At 39.0% G+C, this 26,544-nt stretch overlaps 2 protein-coding genes across 9 annotated transcripts in view; one reads left to right on the top strand and one right to left on the bottom strand.

The window, feature by feature from the left end:
- Nucleotides 1-26,544, bottom strand: part of LOC139775174 (uncharacterized) — a 115,008-nt gene that overhangs the window by 56,516 nt on the left and 31,948 nt on the right. The window lies entirely within an intron of this gene.
- The window catches only part of Msp300 (Muscle-specific protein 300 kDa), a 90,458-nt gene that overhangs the window by 50,148 nt on the left and 13,766 nt on the right, over nucleotides 1-26,544 (top strand). For 5 of the 7 annotated variants that reach the window (XM_071710959.1, XM_071710962.1, XM_071710964.1 and 2 more), the window contains 8 exons: nucleotides 136-11,919; nucleotides 13,002-13,109; nucleotides 13,308-13,613; nucleotides 13,930-14,064; nucleotides 15,476-21,582; nucleotides 21,813-22,509; nucleotides 22,616-22,915; nucleotides 23,386-24,342. In XM_071710959.1, the coding sequence (XP_071567060.1) occupies nucleotides 136-11,919; nucleotides 13,002-13,109; nucleotides 13,308-13,613; nucleotides 13,930-14,064; nucleotides 15,476-21,582; nucleotides 21,813-22,509; nucleotides 22,616-22,915; nucleotides 23,386-24,342 (20,394 nt within the window). The remainder of the gene's footprint in view (nucleotides 1-135; nucleotides 11,920-13,001; nucleotides 13,110-13,307; nucleotides 13,614-13,929; nucleotides 14,065-15,475; nucleotides 21,583-21,812; nucleotides 22,510-22,615; nucleotides 22,916-23,385; nucleotides 24,343-26,544) is intronic. The other 2 variants (XM_071710960.1, XM_071710966.1) reach the window with 2 other exon arrangements.

Here is a 26,544-nt window from a genome sequence, read left to right on the forward strand (position 1 = left end):
TGCTCAAGCGAAACCTTGGCTTTAAAAATGATACCGTCCCCCCATCCCACGATGAATGTAAAGAGATTCCTCAAAATTGACATAGTGTATGTATTCCATTGTTGTGCCTTGGCTGACCTTCCATGGTGGATAAAGCAGAGCCTGCAACAACGGATGGAGGATTGGAAGGAACGCAGCAAGACACTGGTGGATCAGATACATGCGGTGGATCCATACTACGTACCCACCAGCGAGTACCGGTTCATAGGCCAAGTCTCGTACGCCGATATCGCAGCAGGACGTACCAATAGTCCGAGCTCGAGAAACTGTAGCCCGTATAGACACCAACGGGAAGCCACTCCTCCTACCATGACCGCGCAAGTATTACGACCTGCGGTTATGCGAGCTCAAAAGTTGACTGTGGAATATCCTCCTTCGTTAGACGAGGGACAAGTCTCAAAAGTGCAAACTCAGGAAAACGACGCGAACTTAAACAAATCAAAATCGCAACTACGAGCCGAGACACGCATGCAGACGACGGACAATCAAGGCACAATCGAGGTGGAAGAATGTCAGCAAGATATACCTGAAGTTATTGTCGAGTCATCTGTGCCACGTCGAGGACGATCGCCTACGCGCAAGACAAACTCATCTAGGGTGAGAGACCCCAAAACGATGGTGGATCAGGAGGGAGAAATCGACAGGTGTGATAATTCTCGTCCTGGCGCGAATTCCAAGCAAGAAACGCAAAAGGAGTCCGTGAGGGACACTTTAGCACCGTGTGAAGAACGAAAAAGACGTTCGCCCAGTCCTATGTGGGTTCCCGGCTCTACCACTTATGCCGACATCCTTCGCGGATGTATGCAGCCGACGCAGTTTAACATCGCTCCTGCACAATCACCCAGGCAAAAGATGGTTTCTTTATCCGGAGAATCTCGACGCGGTCGGGCCGAAGTTCCTCGCGCGGAACAAGTCACCGTAGACACTGTCGCGAACATCGACAAATCTCAACAAGTCACAGAGGTTCAGCAAGTTGTACCGACGCAAGAGATACAGGTGGAAAACGTGCGAGTCGCAGAGACTTACTGTCAACCCACTGAAATTTCCACGGAGAAAGCAGAAGATCAAAGCTACGCTGAGTCTGAGCCGACTAATTGGGCCGACGAGGCCCTACAGGATTACAATGTACTGCAACATGTGAAACCTTACGAGGACGTGCCGAGACAGCCGCAACCGACGGAGATCTACAACTATATAATACCGGAGACGATGCCGGAACTGGTAGGTTTCATCGGGTCTCATCTCGGAACATATCCAGTGAGTTCGTATGTTTACGCGCCGTCCGGTCATCATCAGCAAGTGCAACAACTCGATACAATAAATTTAAATCCTTATAACAATGATTCTTTAGCCTACGCGCCAGAACATTACGTCGCGCAAACCACATATCTTTCGGCATCGGACATTTATCAGCAGACCCCGATGCAGCAGCCTGTTAGTGATATGAGACACGCAACTACGATGTTAACAGAAAAGCCTATTGAGGTGCCAGTAGTTAAACAACCTGAGGTTTCTGAAGACGCAATTGCAACTGAACGTATCGATAAGCCTGAACAGCAAAAATCTATAAATGTCTCAAATGTAGAAAATTCCACAACGAACGAAACAGAAGGAAAAAATATGTCATCGTTGAATAATCTGGAGACCAAAGGGCAAGGCTTTTCGTACGCGCAAATACTTTCGCATGGACTCGGTCCGCGTGTTACCTCGACACGAATTGTGAATGAATCACCAGCCGCAAATTATCCCAGTAAAGAGCGTTCTAATTCACCAAAAGAGTCACTTGAGTTATCATCTCATGAATTATCGCCGTTGCAGGAATTAAAATTCGAGCAAGATCCGCAATCATTCGCGGTTACATCTGAACAATCTAGACAATCTAAAGAAAACGATTGGGACACGATGAAGAAACGAGAGGTCAAAAAGAGACAACAGCAATCGAACGATAAAGCCAAACAAACGGATGAGAGAAAATCTCGAAAGCCTATCGATAGACCGAAGGAGAAACAAAAGAAAGAAAAATTAAGTCCGCCGAAACAGTTGGAAACGCAAGACGAACCCGTTCCTGATAAAATCATCGATAGTCCAGCACAAAAAGAGGAAAAACCGATGCAGCAAGAAGAGCCAGCAATCGATTTAGTAGATACGAATTCATCACAAGAAAAGAAACGTAGACAAAAGAAAAAGAAAGTAGATAAATCAGTAGGAGATGAAATTGACAAAGCACTTAAAGAAATCGAGGACATGGATAAACAGAAAACAAGATCTCAAAAAGACAAGCCTAAAGAGCAAAACAAAGAACAAAACAAACCTCGAGATTCTATTAATGAGATGGAAAAATATAAAGATGAAGCTGACACGAAACAAAGCAAATCCAGTGAAAAACTCAAGAAATCAGGAAAAACTAAACAAGTAACAAGGGTAAAAGAAACCATGTCTATGGAACATGCCACATTACCAAGTCAAATTAAAGCGTGCGATCAAAGTATTTTAAAAGATAACGCGGAAGATAAAGAAAATACGAAAGATGCGAAAGTTTTAGATTCCAAAAATAAACAAGAAGAAGTCCGAAAAGATATTTCCAAGGAAACGTTGAAAAATCAGTTTCAAATTGACAACAACATTATTAATTCTGACAAACCCGACGCTACAATGAAATGTAAGAATAAAACTGACAAAAATATAAAGGCTAAGGAACGAAGCAGAGAAACTTCAGAGAATAAAACCCAGGATCAATCGGATGTTTTAAGTAATAAGAAAAGGGATAAAATAGATACTGTCGACGACAATGTAACAGAGGTTGTCAAATTATCAGCCACTCAAAAGATCGAATCCGAAAATACAAATGAAAAGACAAATACAAAGATTGAAGATACAAGAAAACATAAAGATGTTTCAAAAAAAGAAAAGAACAAGGCAAAGTCAAAAGAGCTGAAGCTGGAAGCTGAAGACAGTAACATAAATCGAGAAAAGCTCGAAATTAATATTAAAAAAATAATCGAAGATAAATCTCTGGAATCAACCAAACCACTGATTGAAATAAAGGAGTTTGATTCAAAGACGGTCGATGTTACAAAAATCACTAGTGATATAAGCAAAAACACGAAAAGTAAAACCAATTCTCGAAAGAGAGATAAAGCCTCTAAAAGTAAAATAAAATCTGAAGTCGCAACCGATACATCATCGATAATTATGACAAGCAAAGTTTTGGATGAGATTAAAATAAATTTAAATGATAAAGAAAAATATGACGTTCCAAAATCAGAACAAATGCCCGATGCTAAAACTGCAGAAGCAACAGTAGTAGTTGAGGAAATTCCAAAAGAAATCGTATTAGAACCTGAATTAAAAGCGAAAAGCTTCACGAGAGAAAATTTAGAGGCCATGGATACAATTAATGAAAAAGAAGCTGTTAATAGTAATACAAAGATGATTGAGAAAACTGAAAAACGAGATGTAGAGAAATATCAGACAAAAACAACGAAACAGAAAAAATCCGAAAAAGCAAAGTCTAATGTTCAAGATGAAAGTAAAAGAAAAGAAGATAATATTGAAACAGCACAGTTTGTCGAAAATAAATTTGATGGAAAGAAAGATGAGCCTGATATCGAATCTCTAATTGCATCTACGATAGAAACTGTCGTTCAAGAACAATCCACGGAAAAATCGAATTTGGCTGAACATATATCACTGTCCAATAACAGCTGTTTTGTTCAATCAAAAACGGACGAAAATAACCACGGCGTTAAAATAGACGAGGGAGAAGATATAGCATTCAGCCAAGTTAATAAATGCGCGCCAGAAACTGTTCCTAAAAGTAAGAAAAAGGGCAAATCAAAAAACAAGGCTGTCGCTCAATCTACTGCATTGATACATGATATAAAATCTACAGAAAACTCTAAATTAAAAGATGTGATTGAGACCACAGCATCTGCAATTGTAGAGCTAGTTACATCGTTAAACGAAGAAGTATCTCGCAACGAAACTATGAAACCTTCTAAAGATGATGCTACGTCAGAAGCAGCCTCAAATTCAGCCGAAAAATCTACACCAGTACCGGAAATAGATTTAACTATTTCCACGACATCTGAAAATGTTGAAATCATCTCTACTATAGAAACACTTTCTAAAGAGTCTGAGATTTCTTCAGAAATAAATAACACCGCTATGGACATGAAAGAAAAATATGAGACTATTAAAAACGGGAAACTCGATTATCGTCAAGAAGCAATTAATAAAAACGAAGATATTAAGACTGATATCAATAAAGATTCTTTAATAAAAGAACAGAATATTAAAAAATCAAAAGATGAGCTACCTAAGGAAAAGACATCGAAACGCACAAAGAAAAAAGGCCTATCTCCTAAGCACACAATTGAGCAAACAAAACAGTCTTCTTCCTTTTACGATAAATTCCAAGAAGAAATCGTTTTTAAGGATGATTCAACAAAGAGAGAAGAAACTCCGAAGCTTATAACTAGTCCTAATGAAGAAAAGTTTAACAAAAATCTACCTCTTCTCGCGAAAATTGATAATATTGATATCGAAAAGACTCAAGAATCATCGAAAAAGGATGAAGCTGAAACTGAATTTGATTCTAAAGCTTCGAGCGATTCGGTCGATGGAGCTCAAGTACATGAAAAACACTTAGATGAAATATATAATAATAATTTGGAGTCGGAACAACCGCCTTCGACAGGGAAGGCTTTGATTATAGAGAAAATGGTTACTACCGTAACGACCACCACCAGCGTTCCAGGATCGGTAAAGGTCAAGCCACCCGATGTCAAGTCCGTTAAGTCGGTAGAGATCATAGAAAACATACCCCTTCCCAAAATCGTAGGTTCCAAAGTTACCGAATTGATCACTTTGCGCCCTGAAACCGTAGAGGCTAGTCTTACCACTACTTACGCTAGGGTACCGAATGATTCTCTCATTACTAGTTATTCGGTGCAATCGGATCAGGCAGCGATTTCTCAAAAAGTAGGTTTAACTTCCGCGAATTCCACCGAGAACATCATGATAGTCGACGATAGCCTATTTGGTAGCGTGCGAGATAGGAGAAGGATTTGTTCGGGCACTTCAGAGAATCGCGATATGTCAAATAAGTCCCCGCCGTTGATCACTGCACCGGAGGAGAGGAAAGGAGAACTTACTGCTCAATTAGATAATAACATGGAAAGATTGGGAGATCAATTAAAGGTAAAAGTTCCTAAAGAGAAACACGAGAACAATAATATGAAAAAAGAAAACACTATTATTTCACAAAATGATAATATTGTATTAAGTGATAAAACTAGTCAAGCTGATTCAAATATTCTAACTGAGGAGCAGGATAAACGCATAGATGGAAATGAAGTCAATGTCGAAACAATAGCCAAGGATACTAAAGAAGCAGCAGATGAAAAAATAGAATTAAAATGTGAAAGCGAATGCACGATCAGCAAAATAAAGAGCGAAGAAATATCCGAAAGTATGAAAACAAAAAAGCAAATAGTGCCTGAATATTTATTAGAGCTTATTAAACCTTATGCCATGGATCGCCATGCTTACAATCATGCAGAAAGTAATTTTTATCGCTATTTCAAAGTCATCAAAATGGTAAAAGAACCACAACCGCCTACTGTTACAGCTCCGACAAGACCAGAGAGCGTAGAGAGAATTGTACAAGAATCGGTGATGAAACCGGCGATTAAACCAGCGAGTCAAGAAATGCATGAAGTCAATGACAGAAGACATGCTCTTATCATAGAGGCGCCAAAGTATCCGATCACCAGTTTTCACGAATTTGAGTCGCAATGGATTAAAATGAGATCCACCCCTGAAAAATCTGTATCTGTTTCTTCAGACGATTCTGAAACATCTATAAAAACTGCAATAGAGAGAGAGAAACAAATTATTGAAGAGAAGAAAGCAGTAAATACAGTGTCCGATCTTACAAAAGATACAACTGCGATTAATGTAGAGAAATGTAAAACATTCGAAACAAATGATGATGAAGATAAAGATAAGAAACCGAGAGATTTACAGCAATCTGTACACTTGGTTTCCGACGATTCCTGGATGAGTATTTTGGATGAGCCAATAATGATTGAGGACGATTTTGATGATACATCTAATCCTGGAGAAAATTTAATTAATGAAACGGCAAATAAAGAACTGATAGATGTCAAAAATCAAGATCAACCGTTCACAGAATCGGTTGAAGAAATTCAGAAACCGGCTATAACATTAATTAGCACATCTGCTAATAATGTGCCATTTGATGTAATAGATTCAATTAATACTACTAGCGATTCAATATCACAGGCAATTACAGAATTAAATGTCTCTGTTAAACCATCCACGGAAAAAATCAATGATAATCAATTGGCAGATGCTGGAGCAATAACAGATACAAATATACAAGCAGACAAAACTGTTATAAAAAATAATGTTGAAGCCGAGCAAGAAATGTTGGAAATTAAAACACCAACAAAGATATCATCTGTACACTTAGAATCTGATGATGCTTGGATGGCTCTTCTTGAAGAAGAAATAATAATTGACGATGATTTTGACGAGCTGGAAACAGAAACAGTAAAAGACGACCAAATTGGAAAAAGGGAAAAAAGAATTGAAAAAAAAGGAACAAAAAATAAACAACAGGAAAAAGAAATCGAAAACAAAAAATCAATTGAAAAACAAGAAGACAAGATTGAGCGGAAAGAACCAATTATTGCAAAACAAGAAGAAAAAATTAAAAAAGAAACGATAATTGTAAAACCAGGAGAAAAAATTGAAGAGATAAAAGTAATCGAGAAACATGAAGAGGAAATCGAAACAGAAGAACCAAAGACTGAAGTTCTAAATAATAAACCTTTAACGGAAATTGCTGTAAAAGATGAGTATCATACCAGCATAAAAGATATTCAAAATGAAACTTTATACACGGATGAAAAGCAAAGCGACAGAACAAAAAATCAACCGAAGAAAAAGAAAGAATCAAAACATGCTAAAGGCACAAAAACTAAAGATCAAGCGAAGACTAAAACTGTAAAGCAGCAAAGCGATATAGAAATTAAAACAGATACCGTTGAAGGTGATTTATCATCGTTACAAAGTAATTTAGAAGAACATAAAATATTGAAAAACGAAACTGATTTTAAAATAAAAAAAGCAGAAAAATCTTTGATAGCGGACGAACAAGCTGAATTGCATACAGATAATGCAGAATCAAAACATCTTTCAGACGAATCTGTATCAAAACCAAAGTCACAAGATATGATTGACGAAGAGAAGCCGAAACGTGAAGAACGTAAGCTGAAATCTGATAAGAAATCCAAGAAACAAAACAAAAAATCTGAGATTACCCCTAAAGAAAAATTAGCAACGGCAAAACGTGAGAGTAACATAAAGAATAATGACAATATTGTTCTCTCTAAGACGACAGAAATCGAATCAGATATATTTGAAACATCACCGATCGTGCAAAAACAACAGGAGTCAAAGGACGACGTGCCTAAATACGATAATCGATTAAATCCGAATGCGAAATCGTGGGCAGCCATCGTTGGTACAAGAGATACAACAGAGCCAACTGTTATTTCTGTTGTTTCGAAAGACGAGTCTTTGAATGTTCAAAAATCCGCTATTATTCATCAAGATACAAACGATAGTATTATGAATATTGTAAAACAACCACAAGCGTCGATTGTGCACGATTTATGCGAAATTCCATCAAAAGAAGAAATAGTCACGATGCACTCACCTTCATTAGAAAATCAGATAGATAAAAATGTCGAAGAATTGAAGACAACAATGGTGGATGAAATTGTCAAACCAATCGCGGAAAAGTCCACTGTACCGTCGAAACAGCTTAAAGAAGGCAACAAATCTTACGCGCAAGTCACAGCCTCTTCCCGAAGAATTTCTCCTCAGACTTCTCAAGAAGAAACGTATTCAGTCAAACCTATTCCATTAAAAACTGGTCATTTAGCAATCAATGTAAAAACATCGGACGAAGTGCGCGAAGATTTTAGTACAGAGAATACAGAGAAATTACAAAGTTCATTAGAACAGGGTAATAAACAAGTAGATGAAATGATAGTACAGCAATCTTCTGATCACCAAACGGTTACTGGAAACCTCACTTCTCAAGAAGAATCTATTCCTTGGGTAGAAGAAGTGGAAAAAGAAACATTGACCATCTCTGTCAATTCTATCAATATGACAGATAACGAAACCCACGCAAAACATACGGAAAATACATGGGCCGCAATAGTTGGTAAAAAATCTGTAGAATCGTCAGAAATTAATGATATTCCTAATCTCGAACAAAATCTTGCTAAATCAGAGCAGATTATGGAACAATCTCCGACGCAGGTCCAGATTTATGTGGAGGAGGCCCCTAAACAAGAGCCTATAGAGAATTTAGTTCAGGTGGATGAACAAGGTTTTATAGAATTTGTTAATCGGAAGGAGTTACGCTCCAGACGTTCCAGATCGCGTTCTCGGAGTGCTAGGCGAGAGACTAACAGACACGCAACTGTAGAAACCTCAAATTCGATTAGTAACAGAGAACCTAAAACACAAAATATACAATCTGAAAACAGCGAAAATGTTAAAGCTAAGACTGAGCAGCCTGTACACGAGGATGAAAAGAAAGCAGTTGACGAGAATGACGAATTGGCAAAGATTATTAAAGAAGAAAATTCCAAACCATCTAAACAAGCACATGCATCTAAGAGCAAAGATAAAGACAAGCAGAAAAATGACTCGAATAAACGAAGCAATGAAAGCGAGATGCAGTTCGCAGAAAATGAAATTCATAATACTGAGAGTAAAATTATTCAAGGAATCAAACCCGAACTAGACGTAACATTTAAAGGTAAAAAGAATAAATCGAAGAAGAATAAGTCTGGTAAAGATTACGTGAAACAGCAGGCTGAAGTTAATGAACAAAAAGAATTAAAACATATCGAAAAGCCGAAAGAGGATAAAAAATCTATCAATGAGAACGAAATAGAACATGATAAGATCCAATTAGAAAATATCGAAGATCGATCAATAAAAGAAACACAGTTAATTAAAGATACAGAACATTCGCAAGAGAATAAATGTAAGAATGTGAAAGCACTTTCGATTATAGATCAAGACAATGCTACGAAATCTAAGAAAAAGAAAAATAAAAAAGGAAAATTTGTCATTGAGCAACTAATTGAAAATACCTCTGATATTGACAAAAAGACAGTTATGGATGGAGATTTGGAAGAGAAAATAGAATCACCAATAGAGTCAAAATTAGACGACGGAGTAAAAATAAAACTCGAAGAAGCAATTACTGCAAATATATGTAATATACCTACGTATTCAGAAAACAAAGAAACTACAGCAGAGATAATTAACGAACAAGAAAATATTAAGCAGGTTATAAGTATTGAAACTACAGAACAAGAGGGCACTGAGCAGAAGCTGATAGTTAACGAATCAAAAAACGCAGGGGCATGTAAAGAGTCTCATTTAGAAGAAGAAAAAAATGTAACGGAAGAAGAAGAAATTCCTAAACTCACAAAAGCGGAAAAACGAAAACAAAAGAAAAAAGCGAAAGTTGCCCAAAGCAAGTCTACCGATTTATCTGACAATACAAATATCGTCGAAAATATTACAACTAAAGATACGGTTGAAATAACAGAAGAAACCATAAATACTGCACCATCGAAAGATAAAATAAATAATGCATTTGTATTAAAAAAGAATGATGAACCGATAATACAGTCTGTACAAATAGAAGAAACTGAAAAGCCTTTGGAGAAATCCGAAGCTATAATTGAAAATGAAACCTTACTTCCACAAATAACTTCGATAAAAGACAAGCAAAAAGTCAAAAGCAAATCCAAATCGAAGAAAGAAAAACGGCAACAAGATGATAAAACCGAATCTAAAAATTTTACAACGATTACAGCTGACTCTAAAGAAATCGAAACTCTACCTACTGCAGAAAACACCGAGATTATAAATTTGTCTAAAGACATATCAGTATGCGATATTACGCAGACTAAGAAAGAAAATGTCAAAGATCACGTATTAGACGATGAACTGACTTTACAATCTCCAAAGAACATAATTGACAAGAACGATTTCCCTGTTACCATAGAAACAATTAAGCAAGAAGACATTAAAGAGTCAAAATCACTTGTGTCTCAAACAGGAAAAGAAGTAGATGAAGAATCAATTAAAATTAAAGAATCGCTGCCATCTGAAAAGAATAAACAAAATCAGAAATCTTCGAAGAAACAGGATACTGAAGATAAAAAAGAATCTCAGCCACAAAAGGATGCGATAAAATCCCCAAAAGAAGATGCTATTAGTATTATAGATAAAACTGCATCGATTGCAACTGAAATGGTTCATGTAACTAGCAAAGAAAAAGGCCTCGAAATAGAACCTAGCGTTGATTTTACAGATAAAGAAGAAAACAATATTGTTTCAAACGAATTTGCAAAAAAACTGGAAATATCTATTAACGAAAAAGAAGAAGGAATAAAAAATAAATATGAAATAAATGAAAAACAAGTAGAAACGAATGATGCTGCAAAATTAACAATAAATTCAGAGAAGATAGAAATAAATGAACAGATTATTGATCAAAAAGAAAATATCTCCGAAGAAACACCCGCTGATAACGTTACTTTGACAGAAAAAACTGAGTTACCTCAAACAGAAGAACCGCACCCTAAATCTGATGATATTTCGAAACTGTACGATATTACAGTTGATAACGATATCATAAAAATTGAATCGATATTGATATCAGATAAAACAAACAATTCTGCCGATGAAATCGAAATGGATACGTCCGCTCCAATTAATCATGTTTCCAAGCAAATAGAGTCACCGTGTGACTCGATAAATGCAGTTATAAAACATTCTCCACAGTCAGATAAATTATCTTCAACTGTGCGACAATCCTTTGAAGACGAGGACAAATTAAAGCGTATCGCAAGCATCGAACAAGAGACCTCTGATCTTTCGATCGAGCGCGAGCGTCCGAAATCCAAAGTACAATTCTATATAGCGGACGAAATCTTAGTTTTGAATCCTGACCGACGAAAGTATGTTCCATCGACGTCCTTCCTGCAGGAACAACCTATAACTGACTTGTGTAGCTCGTTCTTGTCTATCGACGATGGTTTTTGGCCTGATAAACGACTCTATCACGAAGCCGAGCGTGATCATTTTGAGAGCTTAGCCTTGCATACGAAAAAGAGTCTCTCACACGATAATAAACATGAGTTCGACGATCATCGTCCCCGAGATCGCGACGATGACAATTCGGGTGGCGGTGGCGGCAGTGGTAGGTCACGAGATTCTTGTGGAAACTCGCATTCCCTTTTGGGCGCACCCCAGACAGAGCGTATGATAGCCGATCTACCCGGTGGCATGTGTAGCTGGAGCGACTATAGCACTTATCTATCGAGCGAGAGCGAGCGGACACTGGATCACAGTCTACCACTCGGCACGATCGAGGACCCAACGTTTGATTCGGGTTTATCTTTGGATTACTCGTTGCCGAGTGATGTCCAGTCATCATCTCCTGAGTTCCTCTCGTCATTTCCTCCCTCCCATAATCCGCAGACCGAGTCGCGCATGGAGTCTCTTACAAACGCCGAAGTAACCCCGAGGGAATATCCTATTGTCTCTTCTTCGAATAGCTTCCAAAGTCCTAATCATCCTAGCACTTGCACCAAGTCGTCGACCTTTGCCCATCTTCGTCCACAATCCAAACTGCATTTAGGTAATGAGATGAGGGAGGGATCCGTGCAACGGTGCAGCCTGAACGGGGAGGTGGAGAGAGAGACGACTAAAGGCGAAGCTGAAAGAAGGATACGCAGGATCCAGGTGCGATCACCGTCACGGCCAGTGCTCGGTCTTGTTCTAGTCGAATTTGAACCAAGTCCGCTGCCATATGTATATATACATGCATATGTATATATACTTGTTGTATTTAGTTATCTGGATTGTCTACCACTGGTTTCTCGCTCTCTCTGTCTCTCATTTTGTAAAACGACTACGTTTTCTTTTTCTTGTTCAATACTGAGTCCAATGTGTGCGATTTTCTTGTGTCGTCGATTATAGCCCATGCATACATAAATATATCGTTGTTGTTGCTCTCCCTGCTATTGCTATTATCGAATTATTATTATTATCTTGTTCTAATCTCATATAATAAAACATTTTAATTTTTTATATTTATAACAAATCGAAATTAATTAATAGAGTATATTCTTGTCATTCGCATAAAGGGATAATACAATCTTTCTTTTGTAAAATATAGCTTGCACTATTTGCATGATTATTCCGCTTCTAAACATGTGCTTTTTGTGTATATATGTTGTTATTTGAATAGCCTTTATATTGCGCATACTTTAAGATATCAATTTTTCTATTATACAACTTGTTATTATATAATTTGTTATTATACAACTTATAAATTAATTTTATGAGAATTGATAAACAAGCGATATTATCAAGTATCAACGAAATAGTTGATGCAGAATAATCAAGAATTATCAATAACTCATAGGAAATAAAAATAATGCGCAAAACAGTTCCTGATTCTTTATTACTTTTGGTTGCTGGCAACTTTACGTGACAGGTCTTTGCATTCAAATTGCTTAGCGAGGTATCCCGAAATTCATTGATAATTTGCATGACGAGGATTTATTTCTCCGTACATAGAGTGATTATATATATTTCAACAATAGATACTGAAGGAGCTGTCCTCATCGATGTGCTTTCATTGTATGTTGCGCAGTGTGCTTTTGTAATAACGGATAATATCTTTTCTTACAGGGTTTAAGAGTTTTCAGTTAATACGATTAATGCAGCGTGAAAGTTGATTGGATTCCGTGTGCACGGCATGATGAAGTAGTAACAAATCTCGTAATCGATAAAGTTGCTAATAATCATTTGTGTTTTAGGATGTCGAAGAAGGCCTCGCTTCTCTACAAACAAGACTTTCGAATCTCGAAGGAACGATGGGTTATTTACCTCGAGACAGCGTAGAATCTATGCTTTCATCTCTTATGGTAAGAATGCAAGCATATAGTAGGAAGAAAATTACAGATATAATCATTAAAAATTTAATGGAATTAAAGTAAAGTTGAAAAAAATAATGAAATTGAAAAATTTCTGTTAAATTTGTACTGTGTAGAATATATGCAAAGTATATTGGAAAACACGATTGACCCATTATAAAATCGAAAGATTCTCTCCATCTGTTTTAGGCTGTATTGACAGAGCTTCGTGCCTATGCTGAGGAAGCTACGCAACTTCAAAAGCAATTACACGAAATTCCTGCCGACATTGAGTGTCAAAGGCTCTCGGTAGCTTTAACGGGAATTCATACGCGCGTCACTTCCCTTCTCGAACAAGCAGAACAAGGGAGAGTAGCTCTCGAACAGGCACGAGCAAGCCGAGAAAGACGCGGCGAAGAGATTCAGACCTATAAATTATTCCTCGAAGAGACAGATACTTGGCTAAGAAACGTCGTATCGAAACTACATGAGCAATATTCGATTAATACCAGCCAGGTCTGTTTTTCATATAAATGTCTATTAGAAGATATTTTACTTTTTACATTCGCTATACATATATCTAATATTTTGAACTTTTATGCTTTATATTTAACAACGTTAAAAATCTTGAAAAACAATTAAATTAGATATATCCTTCTTCTAAAAATAGTTAAATGTAAAAGGATTAACATCCTTATCTCTAATAATAAATTAGTAGTTTTATATTAGATGTATCAAAATATCAAACTTGATTGAATTAAATAAGTATATAATATGTTATTTAATGCACGCGAAATAATACTGATCTTTTTTTACTTGTTGCAATGGGCAGGCTTTACAGGAAGAATTAACGAGTCGCGTACATCAAGTCTCAGAACTCGAATTATTGCCGGAAGTGAGCACGCTAGCGATAGCTCTGAAGGAAGCCCTCTTGGATGTAATTAATCGTCTCCAGCGAAAGCAGCAGGTATCCAACGCTTTCCAGAGCTCGGGGGCTTTCACAAATATTACTACTGTTCACGGTGCCTCAGTCGCTTAAAGTAGTATTACAAAAAATTCAGACAAATCAATCTTCGACTTTCAAAACTTGCCAGAGCTTCGCTATATTGAAAACAGAAAATAAAAGGCTTGCAAATTGCGGTTATTACAAAGCTGACAAGCTTTGTAGAACAGATAAAAAATTATAGATGACAGATAAAATTACGGGCTGTTAATTGATAGTCGTATGCAAAATCAAAAGTTTCCCGATGTAAACATCGGGAATCTGCATCAAAACTATTCTGCCTCTTGCTTGAGTAAGAGTCTGAAATAATACGTTTAGATTTGGACAGTCATTCCGGGAACAATGTGTAATATTCAATTAGACGATGGTAAACGCTTTGTAATAAGCAGCAATAAATAATGCAACTGTCGGCAATAGACATTCTAGTCGAGCTTAATAAAACAATCTCTGTTGCATGCTCATACGGACATGAATCGTTTAATTTAATTGTAGAAAACATTATTTTGGGTATATTTTTTTTTCTTCATCGTCGTCGCTACAAACACATGCGCTTCTCATCATGTTTCACTACAGATATCACGCATCGTACATTATTTCTTAGTTCATTGTACATTATGTATTATGTGATTATTATGTATTTTCGTTTATCTTAAGGTGATGGTTGTATTATAGGAATTGCATGTAATTAAGGAATGTTAATACATTGCTGTAATATTTCATGTAATTAAAGAAAATTCTCATTAATACCTGCCCCTCCTCCCTTCACTCTGCGTCGTTAAACATTACATTTGTGTATCATATTTAGTCCGACATGAATAATATTGTACATAATAATACCGCGTAAATAATGATTTCTAAGTATGTATATATACAACATACTGACTGATCGATAAAATCAATAAACTGAATTTTTTTTAATGTGTGCATATACTGTCCATATTATTTTTATTAAAAATACAAATTATCTAATTGCAACATGTCAATGCTTAGTGAATTAACTTTATTTATTACAAAAAGGAAATAGGAATTTTTCGTTACGTTACAGTTTAAAGTTACAAGTGATATCACTGTACAAATGATTATTATTCATTCGTTACTTACTAATTAAATAAATAAAATTAATAAATTCCAGTTTGAGAATTATCCCGTTTCAGCTTCTGTTCTATTATTTGTTTAACAAAAAATTAAACCTAATGTTCCACTTATTTTTCACGATTAAGTTGATTAGTATTAATCTTAAATGCATAACGTATTTATTTATATATGTATATAGAAATAGATACACACAAACATTTGCAATAAACATCTAAACTATAATGTCGCAAGTATATATACATGTCAGTATATTATATCAAGAAAATCGTTATCCTCGTAGGAGATCTGTGATGAGGAAGCTCAAGCTGACGACGAATCGACAGAAAAAGACAATGCTACGCTGGATGAAGCACCCTCAATTCATTCCTCCATAGAAGATGGTCCGCCATCCTTGGCTGACGTTTCCTTACAGACAGGGCAAAGTTTACTGGTCGACGACGTTGTTGAGAGAAAAGCACAACTCACAAAACAGACGTCTACGACACAGATGCCATCGTCAACCACGTGTCATTCTCTCATGACACAGACATCGCAAGATTTATTACCAAGCGAGGGTGCTCAAACGCAGGAAGCTATAAAAGTTCTAAAGACCACAACGGGTGATCATGATGTGATTGAGATAGCGACCAAATATGTACCGTCCAGTCAAGATGTAGCGCGTCGGAAACAGTCCAGCATTCTGCCTGGCGAAGACATCGTTGTCGATATGAAGTACCAAGATGCGAAGAAGAGCGATAGCGCGACGAGCGAGCTGAACATCGTCCACGCCGCGCCACAATCCTTTGAAACAGTTCTAGTCGAACCGGATGACGTCACCACCGAAGTGGTCGTCGATGCCGACGGCACCAAAAGGATTATCGTAAGAAAGTTACGACGTACCACAGTCACCAGTAGGCAAACCACCCAACAGCGTGTGTCCACGTTGTCGACGGCGTTCGGAGACGCGCCGCCGATGATGCAAGCTTTCTCGGAAGCTGCGATGAGAGATCAACAAGTCACCATGACCAGGACAAGACCAGACGGTACCATTGAGACCACGACAAGGCAGATTTACGGTGGCAAAGTTACTACAGGCGCGCCCACCGAAGTTATCAATGTAGAGGAGTACGAATCCGAACCTCATTACACGCGCATGGTAACGCAAGGTCAATTAGGAGATATCAGTTGCCAGCCAGTCGAGGAGGAGATACTGATGGAAGGTGGTGAGTATCAAACGAAAACGTCAAGCGTTCATGCCGTGGTGCAACAAGTCACGAGACGAGTGATCAAGCGAACGCGTAAAATCATTCGGAAAGTTACCATCGTAGACGGCAAGGAGACCACTACCGAAGAGGTGATTGAAGAACCTGAAGAAGTAGAAATAGATGAGCAAGATATACCGCACATCAGTATTAACGTGATTAAGAGCGAAGATCAAAAGACTATAGTTCCAGGGGAAAAGGCAATAGAACAGCGGGAAACGACGAGGCCAGAGATACCAATGGGATCTTATATTTCTGATACTCCGCTGCAGGGACCATTCTTTGGACCATTTGCTAAGGATATAACGAGCATGCGTCGAGATAAAACAGAGGAAACCACAGGAACTTTTGTAACGACTGCGGAAAAGGATAATGATATAGAAACTAAAATATTGGATATTGAAGATCACAAAAAAACAACTAAGTTATTAGAAAAATCCGCGATGGAAGTAGTAGATTCTGGAACGAAAACAGCGGACTCTAAGATAAAGATAACGAATTCCACACAAACTGCAGTGCTTTCTCCTGTGGAAAAGCATGTATCACAAGAAAACTTGGCTAACGTTCAAGCTGACGAAGGCATTTCTACTGTACAAAGCGACGAAAATGTAGTACGAAAAGAAATTAAACCGCAAACAATGGACAAACAAGAACACGAGTATTTCCCTACTGAGGTAAATGGCATAGGTACACTTGCGATTGATCAAGCGTTGATTGATACTGAACGATCTGCCGTTTTGCAGACTCCTGTCGAAGATGTCTATGTTACAACGGTACAATCGGAATCTGTAAAATCTCCATTAGAGGCCGTAACAGATGATGAACCGGTGGTCACCAAGGCTACTTGTAAGTCTGACGATGCACCAGTAAAGAGCGAAACACTCAGTATCGAGCTAGAAAATGGCACGGTAGAAGTAGAAACGCACCATGGTGATAGCAGCACTGTAGAAGCTGATAAAGATGTCGATGTATTAAATGTCGTTGTATTAGAGGAAAAGCATGATGGAAAGGCATCGCTCGAATCATCCAAAGAAGTTACGACCTTAACATCACTTCAAAAACCAGAGCCAGGAAACGAATCGATTGTTTTAGCGAGTAAATTAGACATTTCTAAACCTGACGAGGAAAAACAAGACGCGGAAAAACATACTTCAAAATTGAAAGATACGGAAACACTTTGCAAAGAACGACAAATATCACCAGAATTGTTCAGAAGTGAAGAAAAAGACAATTCTAAGGATGAAGCATTTAAACCAGAGTACAAGCCGATGTTCCACAAGGTTGAAATATCTTTGTCGGTGCGTAAGGAAGATGAGGAAGTGGAACCATTGGTCTCTATTAAAACTCAAGCAGAAACTCAAGCAGGGCCTGAAATTGCTCCGTACAGCATCGTCAAAGAAGATGTAGACATTAGTCTTCCAGCGGACAAGGAAACGACAGAAATAATACACGATAAAATTGTACAGACCACCGCCTTTCTCACTGCTGAAAAAGAAACGGAAACCTTACAATTACATACCGCAGAAAAAGAAGTCGATGCTCACATCGAATCGCCAGAAAAGAGCAAATCAGATACGGCAAGCCACAAAAGTAGAAAAAAGAAACGGCACAAGGATAAATCAGAGTCCTCGGAAAAGCCTGTAGAAACAGAATCCAGCACTTCCATTGCTACATCAGTTGCCGAATCTATGGAGATCAACATTCCATCATCTGATTCGTCTAAACATGTTAGCGAGCAGCCGCAACCGGACGTTGCAGAAATCGTCAAATCTATCACCGAATCCTCTCTAAGCTTGGACGATGGCATTATGGCAGAGAATGACGGATATCAACCGGATGATAAAACCATGGATGAATTGTCGATCGCGCCGGAAAATGGGGATGGCATAAAGAAGAAAAAGAAAAAAAAGAAAAAGCAAAAGGTTCGACTGCCTCGAGATGAAGATTTGACTCACGTGCCTAAGACTAGCAGCGACGATGTGGCGTTCACGGATGATAGTCTTCCTTTAGAGATTCCTGAAGTAGGAAAGGTGATCGCGGAAAATAAAACAAAAGAAGAGGAGAAAATAAAAGAAGAGACAGAGCCAGAAGATAAGGCGAAAGAAGTTAAAGTCGAAATGATACAGCAAGAAAGTAAACACAAAGGTGATGCGAATACTCAAACAACTATGGAAACATGCGATGTATCAACTTCACTCACTCCAAAAGCAGACGAAGAAAGTCAATCTACGTTTACGCAAACATCTCCTGAGCCGGTACCGCTCACTTTAGAAGAAGAAATACAAACGGCTAAAACTGAAGAGATTCATATTGAGACGCAAACGATTTTAGAACCCGGGCTTGACTTCAGCGCGCAGACTATCGCAGAAGAAACCCCGGAAGTCGAAGATTCAGGTGTGCAAACTATGACACCTACGGCGACGCCAATGGAAGAGTTCGCTATTCAAACTAGTCCAATAGAAGATATCTCTCCTGCCGTTATTGCAGTAGAAACGGAAGATTCTCAAGCACAGACGGCTGAAATTGATGTTCACTCCATGGAAATGCAAACTTCACCCGTTGAATCAGCTCCAACGATAGCGAGTGAAACTCAAACAGCAATAAATACTGTAATGGAAGTCGAGCAACAGACTACTCCACCACCAGTGGCAGAACAAGTTATTGTGCAAGAAATTTCTATTCAAACGTTATCTACGGTACCAGAATCTCTCGAAAAAGACATGCAAACAAGTGCTCCGGCTAGTCCGGAACAACCAGACGTTTCGCATACAGATACTCAAACAATCACAGCGCCAGAGGTTGCTGCTGAAACAACGGAGACACAAACGACACCTGAAGAGAGTCCTCGAAAGGTGGAGTTGCTGGAATCCGAAATGCAAACAAAATCGCCCGAGCCAACCAAAGAGACCATGATGCAAACGAGTCCAACTATAATTAGTCCAGAACTTATGCAAGTGGAAGAATTTTCTCAAACCAGTATTGAAGAAATAAAACAGACTACCGAAGAAGAATCACAGACCAGTCCGAAGAAAACTGAAACCCTTGACAGTTCGGTGCAAATAAAGGCAGAAGAATTGATACCACAAATCGAAGAGAGTGTACAAAATATTCCCGAAGTATGCGACATCAGCGCACAAACATCACCGAAAGAAAAACAATCAGCTAAGACAATGTCGGTATCTCAACAGACAATACATATTCCAACTCAAACTGTTGAGGTATCTACGGAAGATTTTAAGATAGGAATAATTGAAAAAGAAGACCTGCGCGAAGCGCCCGTTTCAGCTATCTTAGAAGAGAGGAAGGAAAAAGAGAATGTAACGTCTATAGATTTAGTAGAAACTCCAGCAGCACCTGATGTACAAGTACCAGAAATTATGAAGAAGGAAAGAGAAATGGAAATTGTGAATAAGCTGTTACCAGAGATTCCTACAACGATTTCAGATAATATCGAACAAATGGAAGAGTCCATCGAGAAAGAAACGAAACATAAAGTTTCTGAAATACCTATAATGGAAGATCGTCCAAAACTATCGGAGACTGTCGCAAAGACAAAAGAATCTACGCCATCTTCAATGTCGGAAAAGGATACTACTTCGGATACATCGTTTGAAATTCACGTTCACGCGACTATAGAATTATCCGGCAGTGACACGCTCGATAGTGTTGCATCTGGTAGCAAAGAAGTGACCGATACTTCGCAGGATACCACGATTGCCGAAGATTTCAATAACGATACGACTAACGCGGAGCACGATAATAAAGCAGCGAAACGGCAAAAGAGAAAGAGAAAGCATAAGACTATGGAAATTATTTTACCGAGCAAGGACAAGTCAGAGCTCGAATCCGTCTTTGGGCAACCCATCGAATCCCAAGATACTGTCATGAAACTATCTTACTGCGACGTTGCCAAAAAGCATGTCAGCAGGCAATCTCCGGTGGGAGATGACATCTCGGAGAAAGCGGCATCTGAATATCCTTCTCAGATGATATCTCAGATCGAATCAGATGTAAAATCAGAAGATACTGCGTTAAAGACTGTGATAGAAAGAATAGATCGACGTGACGAAGGCATTCAGGAGACACCCTCAGATATTTCAACTACCTCGGAAGCAGTACCTATATCAACGAGTGATCAATTTGTGGTCGACTCGAGTCACAACATTCCAGAAACAATAGTACCTGAAGTAGCAACAGTACGAAAGTCATTTGCGCTTAGTAGACCGACGATAGAACCATTGTTGATGTCGTCGGATCAGCAAAAACCGTCCGGAATCACATCTACGCAGTCGTCGCCCGAGCCAATGGACACCACTGAAGAGCCATTGACGCCCATAGAACTCGAGCAACCTATTCTGAATAAAGAAAATATTACACCATTCCGGGCGGAGATCAAGACGTATGCCGAAGTAATATCCGAAACACCTGTAGTATCGACATCATCCAGCACGGAAACATACGAAAAGAGAGAATTGTGGAAAGAACCCGTGACCAAAGTATCGCCTTCTCAAGCTTTATCCGCGGTTTTCCTTTTAAAGGAATCTTTGGGATATAGCGCCAAATCGCAACATCAGGGGACGCAAACAATGCAAGCTGCTAAAATAATAACTGACCGAGTAAAGAATCTACAGAATACCAACGAATCGAGTCATTTAGGTAACATCTTGCATATCGCGCATCTGGAAGAAGTTACCACGGAGAGACTCGCGGAAGAACGCTCGTCGGATGTTCGCCGAGAACTGGCACAATTGAGAAATGCTGTTCAAGAGAACGATGTGATAGTTGTCGAAGAAACTCTCGTTACCGTCGTCGAAACGATCTCGACTTGGCTAGAAACCATTGAATACCGAATCTTTCTAAACAGAGAATGTCCGACTGGGCCTTCTCACGAGGACGCTAAAACATTCGTTGAATTGAAAGACGAGGTGAATCATGTAGAAGAAAGTATTCACGAGCTCGATAACATTTGGAAGCAACTGGAGCCAAATTATCCGCAAGAAGAACGAGAGAAACTGCGAGAATGTGTGGATGCCCTTGAGCATCAAGTGAGGATTATCGAGAACGTTACTACCGATGGAGAGAGACATGCTAATAAGCAACTTGCAAGATGGGATGATTTTCTAAATGGCATTAATAATGTATACAGGTGAGATACTACGTAAAAATATTGATAAATAGCAATTTGTTAAATACATTTTTGTAACGTATCTTTCTGCATATTTCGCTGAGTCCAAAAATAAAAGTAGAAGTGATAAAGAATCGATATAATTTTATTGTTTAATTCTTTTCTTTTTTTCTATATCGATATGATAATAAATGTAGCTAGTTGAGTTGAATAAAAAACAATTATTGATATGACTATAATTCTTGTTACAGATTAATCGAAGAGCAACGTAAACAGCTCAATCATATAATCGAAAGCGAGTATTCTACACAATGGAAGTTACAGGAACTCGATAAATTGGAGAACACGAATCGCTGTCATATGTGGAAAACAAGTAGGCTTCTCGACGCTGCTCGCGAATTACTACGCGATCATCCTGGCAAGATTATACCCGAAGAAACCTACGCCGCGCACGAGATGACACAGATAATCGAACATGGTATATGTGTCGAACGAGAGCGTCTTCTACAATTGCTCGCTTTAGCCGAAGAATACGAGCAAACTCTTCAGGAATTTGCGCAAATTATCGAAATCGCCGAAAATCTGCTAGACAGTCCGATATCCGTGATAAGCCTGGAACATCTCCAGGAGGAGATGCAGAAGCACAGAAAGTTTTTCGTCAATCTGAACCACTGTCGCGCGATTCTCGAATCGCTAGAAGGCAATCTAGATCCTGAAACCAGAGCCAAACACTCTGGTTTGCACGAAGAATTACATAGTAAAGCGACGGCGTTGCTCGATCAGGCAGCTTCAAGAGCGCAACAAATGGCCTTGGCCGCGTCGAGATGGATGCTACTCGAGCAGGGTGTAAAGGAAGAAAGAGGATGGCTTCAAGTTGCACATCAACGAGTTCCTGATCTTCAAACAGTGACTTCGACCGACTATGATCAATACATCTCCTTATATCAAGTTAGTAATTATGCTACTAACGCTTACAAGCCATAATCAATTCTTATAGTGTGTTTTATTTAACGATTATTTTAATTTAACGATTTGTCAATTTGTCATATTTTAGTCTCTATCATCGGATGTAGCGACTCATCATGCACGGTTAATTCAATTATTCGGTGTGGCACGTGGCCTTCGTGATCTCATCAATATCGAGGATCCTGAAGACCGATACGGTGAAGCTTTAGACGTGATCGTAAAGCTACAAGACAATATCGAATCCTCTCTGAAAAGATTGCTGGCCTTTAGAGAGAGTTGGAACAATCAGGACATATTGACGAATCGCGTAGAACACTGGATGATAATGGCCGAAAAGGAACTCGTTACATTACGCGATCCATCAGGAAGTTCTATGCGTCAATTCTGGGTAAGCGTTCTGTCAATCTTCGTGTCTGGAGCCTTGTAGATATATTTATAACTTAGTAATCCAGTAAAAATATTTATCGGTGCTGTATACCCGTACTTGCATTTAGGTCACGTTTTTCTAACGCGTTTGGCCTCGTGCCATTAGAAGCACATATCCTCTCTTCCACGCGAGTCGTATTTTTAGCACGATTAAAATTGGAGGATGAAAGTGTTACATTACGTAATGTTATATTCATCTTCATCGTCGTTATCGTCATTGTTGATGTCATCTTTTTATCGAAAATTTTAGTCCGTGCATTCAATATGGTGTACTCTTAATTCTACCGTTATTATTTCAATATATAATGCAAGGAATAATTGTTTACGATATTTTGCTTCTAAAGTCATAATCTCCAATATAACTGCACGAGTGATTAAAAATCTTAAAATAAATTAGGCCTTAAAATCTATGGCAATTTTTTACGTTTGCAGGAATTGAAAGCACAATATGAGGTTCACAATAACATGCGAAATGAAGCGGACAACTACTTCGAGCAGGCTCTACGAATTATACCTCTATCGGACGAAATGTTGCAGCGACAGTTTCACTACGAATTGCAGGATCGTTGGAACGAGGTCGGTGATAAAATCAACGGAATTCAAAAAGATATCACTCGCAGCATTTCCTCGGAAGAGATCCCGTCGAACGAGAAATTAAAGTTACTCGAGAGGGAATTGAACGAGTTACGAGTGACCATCAACAGTTTCCACGGGGTACTGAAGACAGAGGAGGAACTCGATTTGTATGTCGAGAGACTCACCATAATGTTCGAAAGGATTTCCTTGATTCAAAACGAGATAAGCAGACTAGGTCTTCTACCAGCGGCGGAGAGCGAAAGAGTCGGGATTTTATTATCATCGGCGCGTTGCATAGAGGGACAGATAGGCGAAGAGCTGGACTCGGCGCAGCTACTCAGAGAAAAGATTCAGGCTCTTCAACGCGGGTTAAGTCGTTTTAGGAAGGCCCACAAAAGATTGTCAACGATATTGGATCAATGCGAGGGCAGCGAAAGACAAGAAAGCGACCTAGTAGCTGCAGCTGTAGATCGTTGCCGATCTGTCGCAGACGAATTAGCTGTTCTCTGGCAGGATCTAATGGGATTGAGACAGATGCTGCATAATTTACCGACCGGCATGAGAGTGACGGTGTCGCCGGTAGGAATAGAAAGAGACTTATCCAATATACAGGACGTACATACCGAGCTTGAATCCAGATGCGCGCATCTGCTTTCGTTGCTGACGAACAAGTTGGAGTTATGGCGACGATTCGAGAGGCAGCTGGAAATGGTGCAACAGTCTGTCCAAGAAGCGGATTATATGATGGAATTGTTAACCGTCCAAGGCTCCGTCGATTACGACAGACTGCTGAAGGCCACCGAACGTCTCGAGGTGAGTTTTTTTTCTTTGCGTTATATTGATTTACACAAAAGTGGAGCAAGTTGCAATTTACTAACAACTATGAGATATCGACTAATATGAAATCATCAATGACTTGTAATGTAAATATCAACGATTCCATTAACGTCATTTATTATTCGCTGCGACCGAATGGACACTAATTTAAAAAATGCACAATTAGATCGCACGAAAGAATCGAAATAAATCACCACTCGCGAAACTTTCAACTTTCAACTAACTTTTCTTGTAGCTTACAAATCAATTAGATCAATTTTAGTGTCTTTTCACCATATACAATATCATGACATCATCGAACAAATCCGATTACAAATACAAGCCGATCTTATCAGCGATACAGATTGTACACACGCGTTATGCGAAATGCGAGCGTCGCGTTTCCCAGCGCGCGCAGGCGTCGCGTTCCCGCTCTCGTTCGTTCTTGCGGCTTAGAGCCGCGTTATCGTACGCTGCCGCGCTGCCTATCAGTGCCGCGGGATCCGTGGTCACGTTTACGTCGCTGACAAGAATATTCGCAAACCCGTCGAAATATCTCGCTCGAGATAGTTTGTTGCGTTTCGACCTACATTATCGCTCGGTCGTGGCCGAGGAGATAAACGCAAGTTGATCGAATGAAGCCTCGCAGTTCTCTACGAACCGGCGCGATTCCCCGACGCCGGAATTCCACGACGAAGACGAAGCACAATAAATAGCCTCAAGGTAACGTCGCTCCGCTTGCGGACAGCGAGTGTTTTCCTCAATGGTACGGTCGCGTTTCCGCTCCGTATGACACGTGCCAAGTCGCTCCGGGTTGCATGAAGAATATTTGGAATAGAATTTCCGGAGTTTCGCGTTTCAGCGGAAAGTTATTGTGATCAGAGTTCAAGCGCACCACGATGATGATTTTAGTGATGACTCAATGAGTTTTCAGGGACGATTATCGCAAATATAAACAGAGTACAGATAAAGTTGTTGAAATTAGCTACATTTTTATCTAGAACGAAGTCAGAAGTGGCGTGACGAATACTACGATTCGCGTGTTTGATAGAGCGAATGATGAGGTTTTTTTTTTAAACGCTCCATCGCCGCGAAATAAACGCGTTCATGCATTATCTGCGGAAGGAAACCGGACGTACATACGTTCGTGCGAGACCGACATAAACGCCGCGCCGTTGTCTTTTTGACGTCAGTGCGTCAATGAAAGTATACAAAGCGGTCAATTACTCTACGAAAGCTTACATACAAAAAATTATTTATTGCGCAGCGTATGTGGTTTTCCTTCTCAAGAATTATCATTTTGTACCGTTCTTATGACACACCGCTTAATCCGGTTTGCGGTCGCGTGAATGAGTCCTTTTGTTTGGCCCTTAGAAATGCGCGCAATCGCCCTTGTTACGCGAACCGAAGCCGATTAGTGCGCGCGATATACGGTTCCGGTAAAAAAGCTCGGAAAAAGTTGTCGGTTTTCAAGGTTCAAGATCGTTATTAATATTTCTTTCCGAGGGCGTTCGATTACTCTTCGAGAATATGCGAATACATATCTGAGGAAACGATTTCGTAAGGATTTCCGCCGGATCATCATGTTCGTCTTCTCCTTTTTCCACACTCGAGACCGTTACGAGTTCACGCGTCGCGACGAGACATATAAAGCAAACCTATGCACACCGTTATTCATCGATGCGTATTAAATCAGCATATATTACGCCAGGCGTGAAGTCGTCACAAGCAACAGGTCGTCTGTAACGAGATAGTGTACGTAAAGCAAAGAACACGGATGCACGCTCGTGATCTCTCGCATGCAGTTGGTCGAGATATATAAACACGATTACATTAAATATACAGCACAGTTATTACCCTATGATTTCCTCGATCACGTGAAATTATACATCTATCATGTATACGTCTATGATCAATGAAATTACATGCGTAATATAAATGCGATGATGAACACGATGGAAAAAGTCGCGGGATAAACGACTTTATATGGAAGTCTTACGCGATTCTTTGAGCGAAAAATTAATCAATATTAAAACGATATATATAATGCAACATTAGCACATTATAATAATACGAAATTATGACGCTCTAATTGCAAATAGCGCGAGGCGTTTCTCGATTTTGTGAAATACAATCGATTTCAATTGATTAACGATATTAACGCGTCAAATGCTAACCATTTTAGAAATAATTACAAAA

Source organism: Temnothorax nylanderi, unplaced genomic scaffold, assembly GCF_030848795.1.
Source record: "Temnothorax nylanderi isolate EJ_2023f unplaced genomic scaffold, tnyl_v1.0 TNYL_tig0094_pilon, whole genome shotgun sequence".
Classification (NCBI taxonomy): Eukaryota; Metazoa; Arthropoda; class Insecta; order Hymenoptera; family Formicidae; genus Temnothorax; species Temnothorax nylanderi.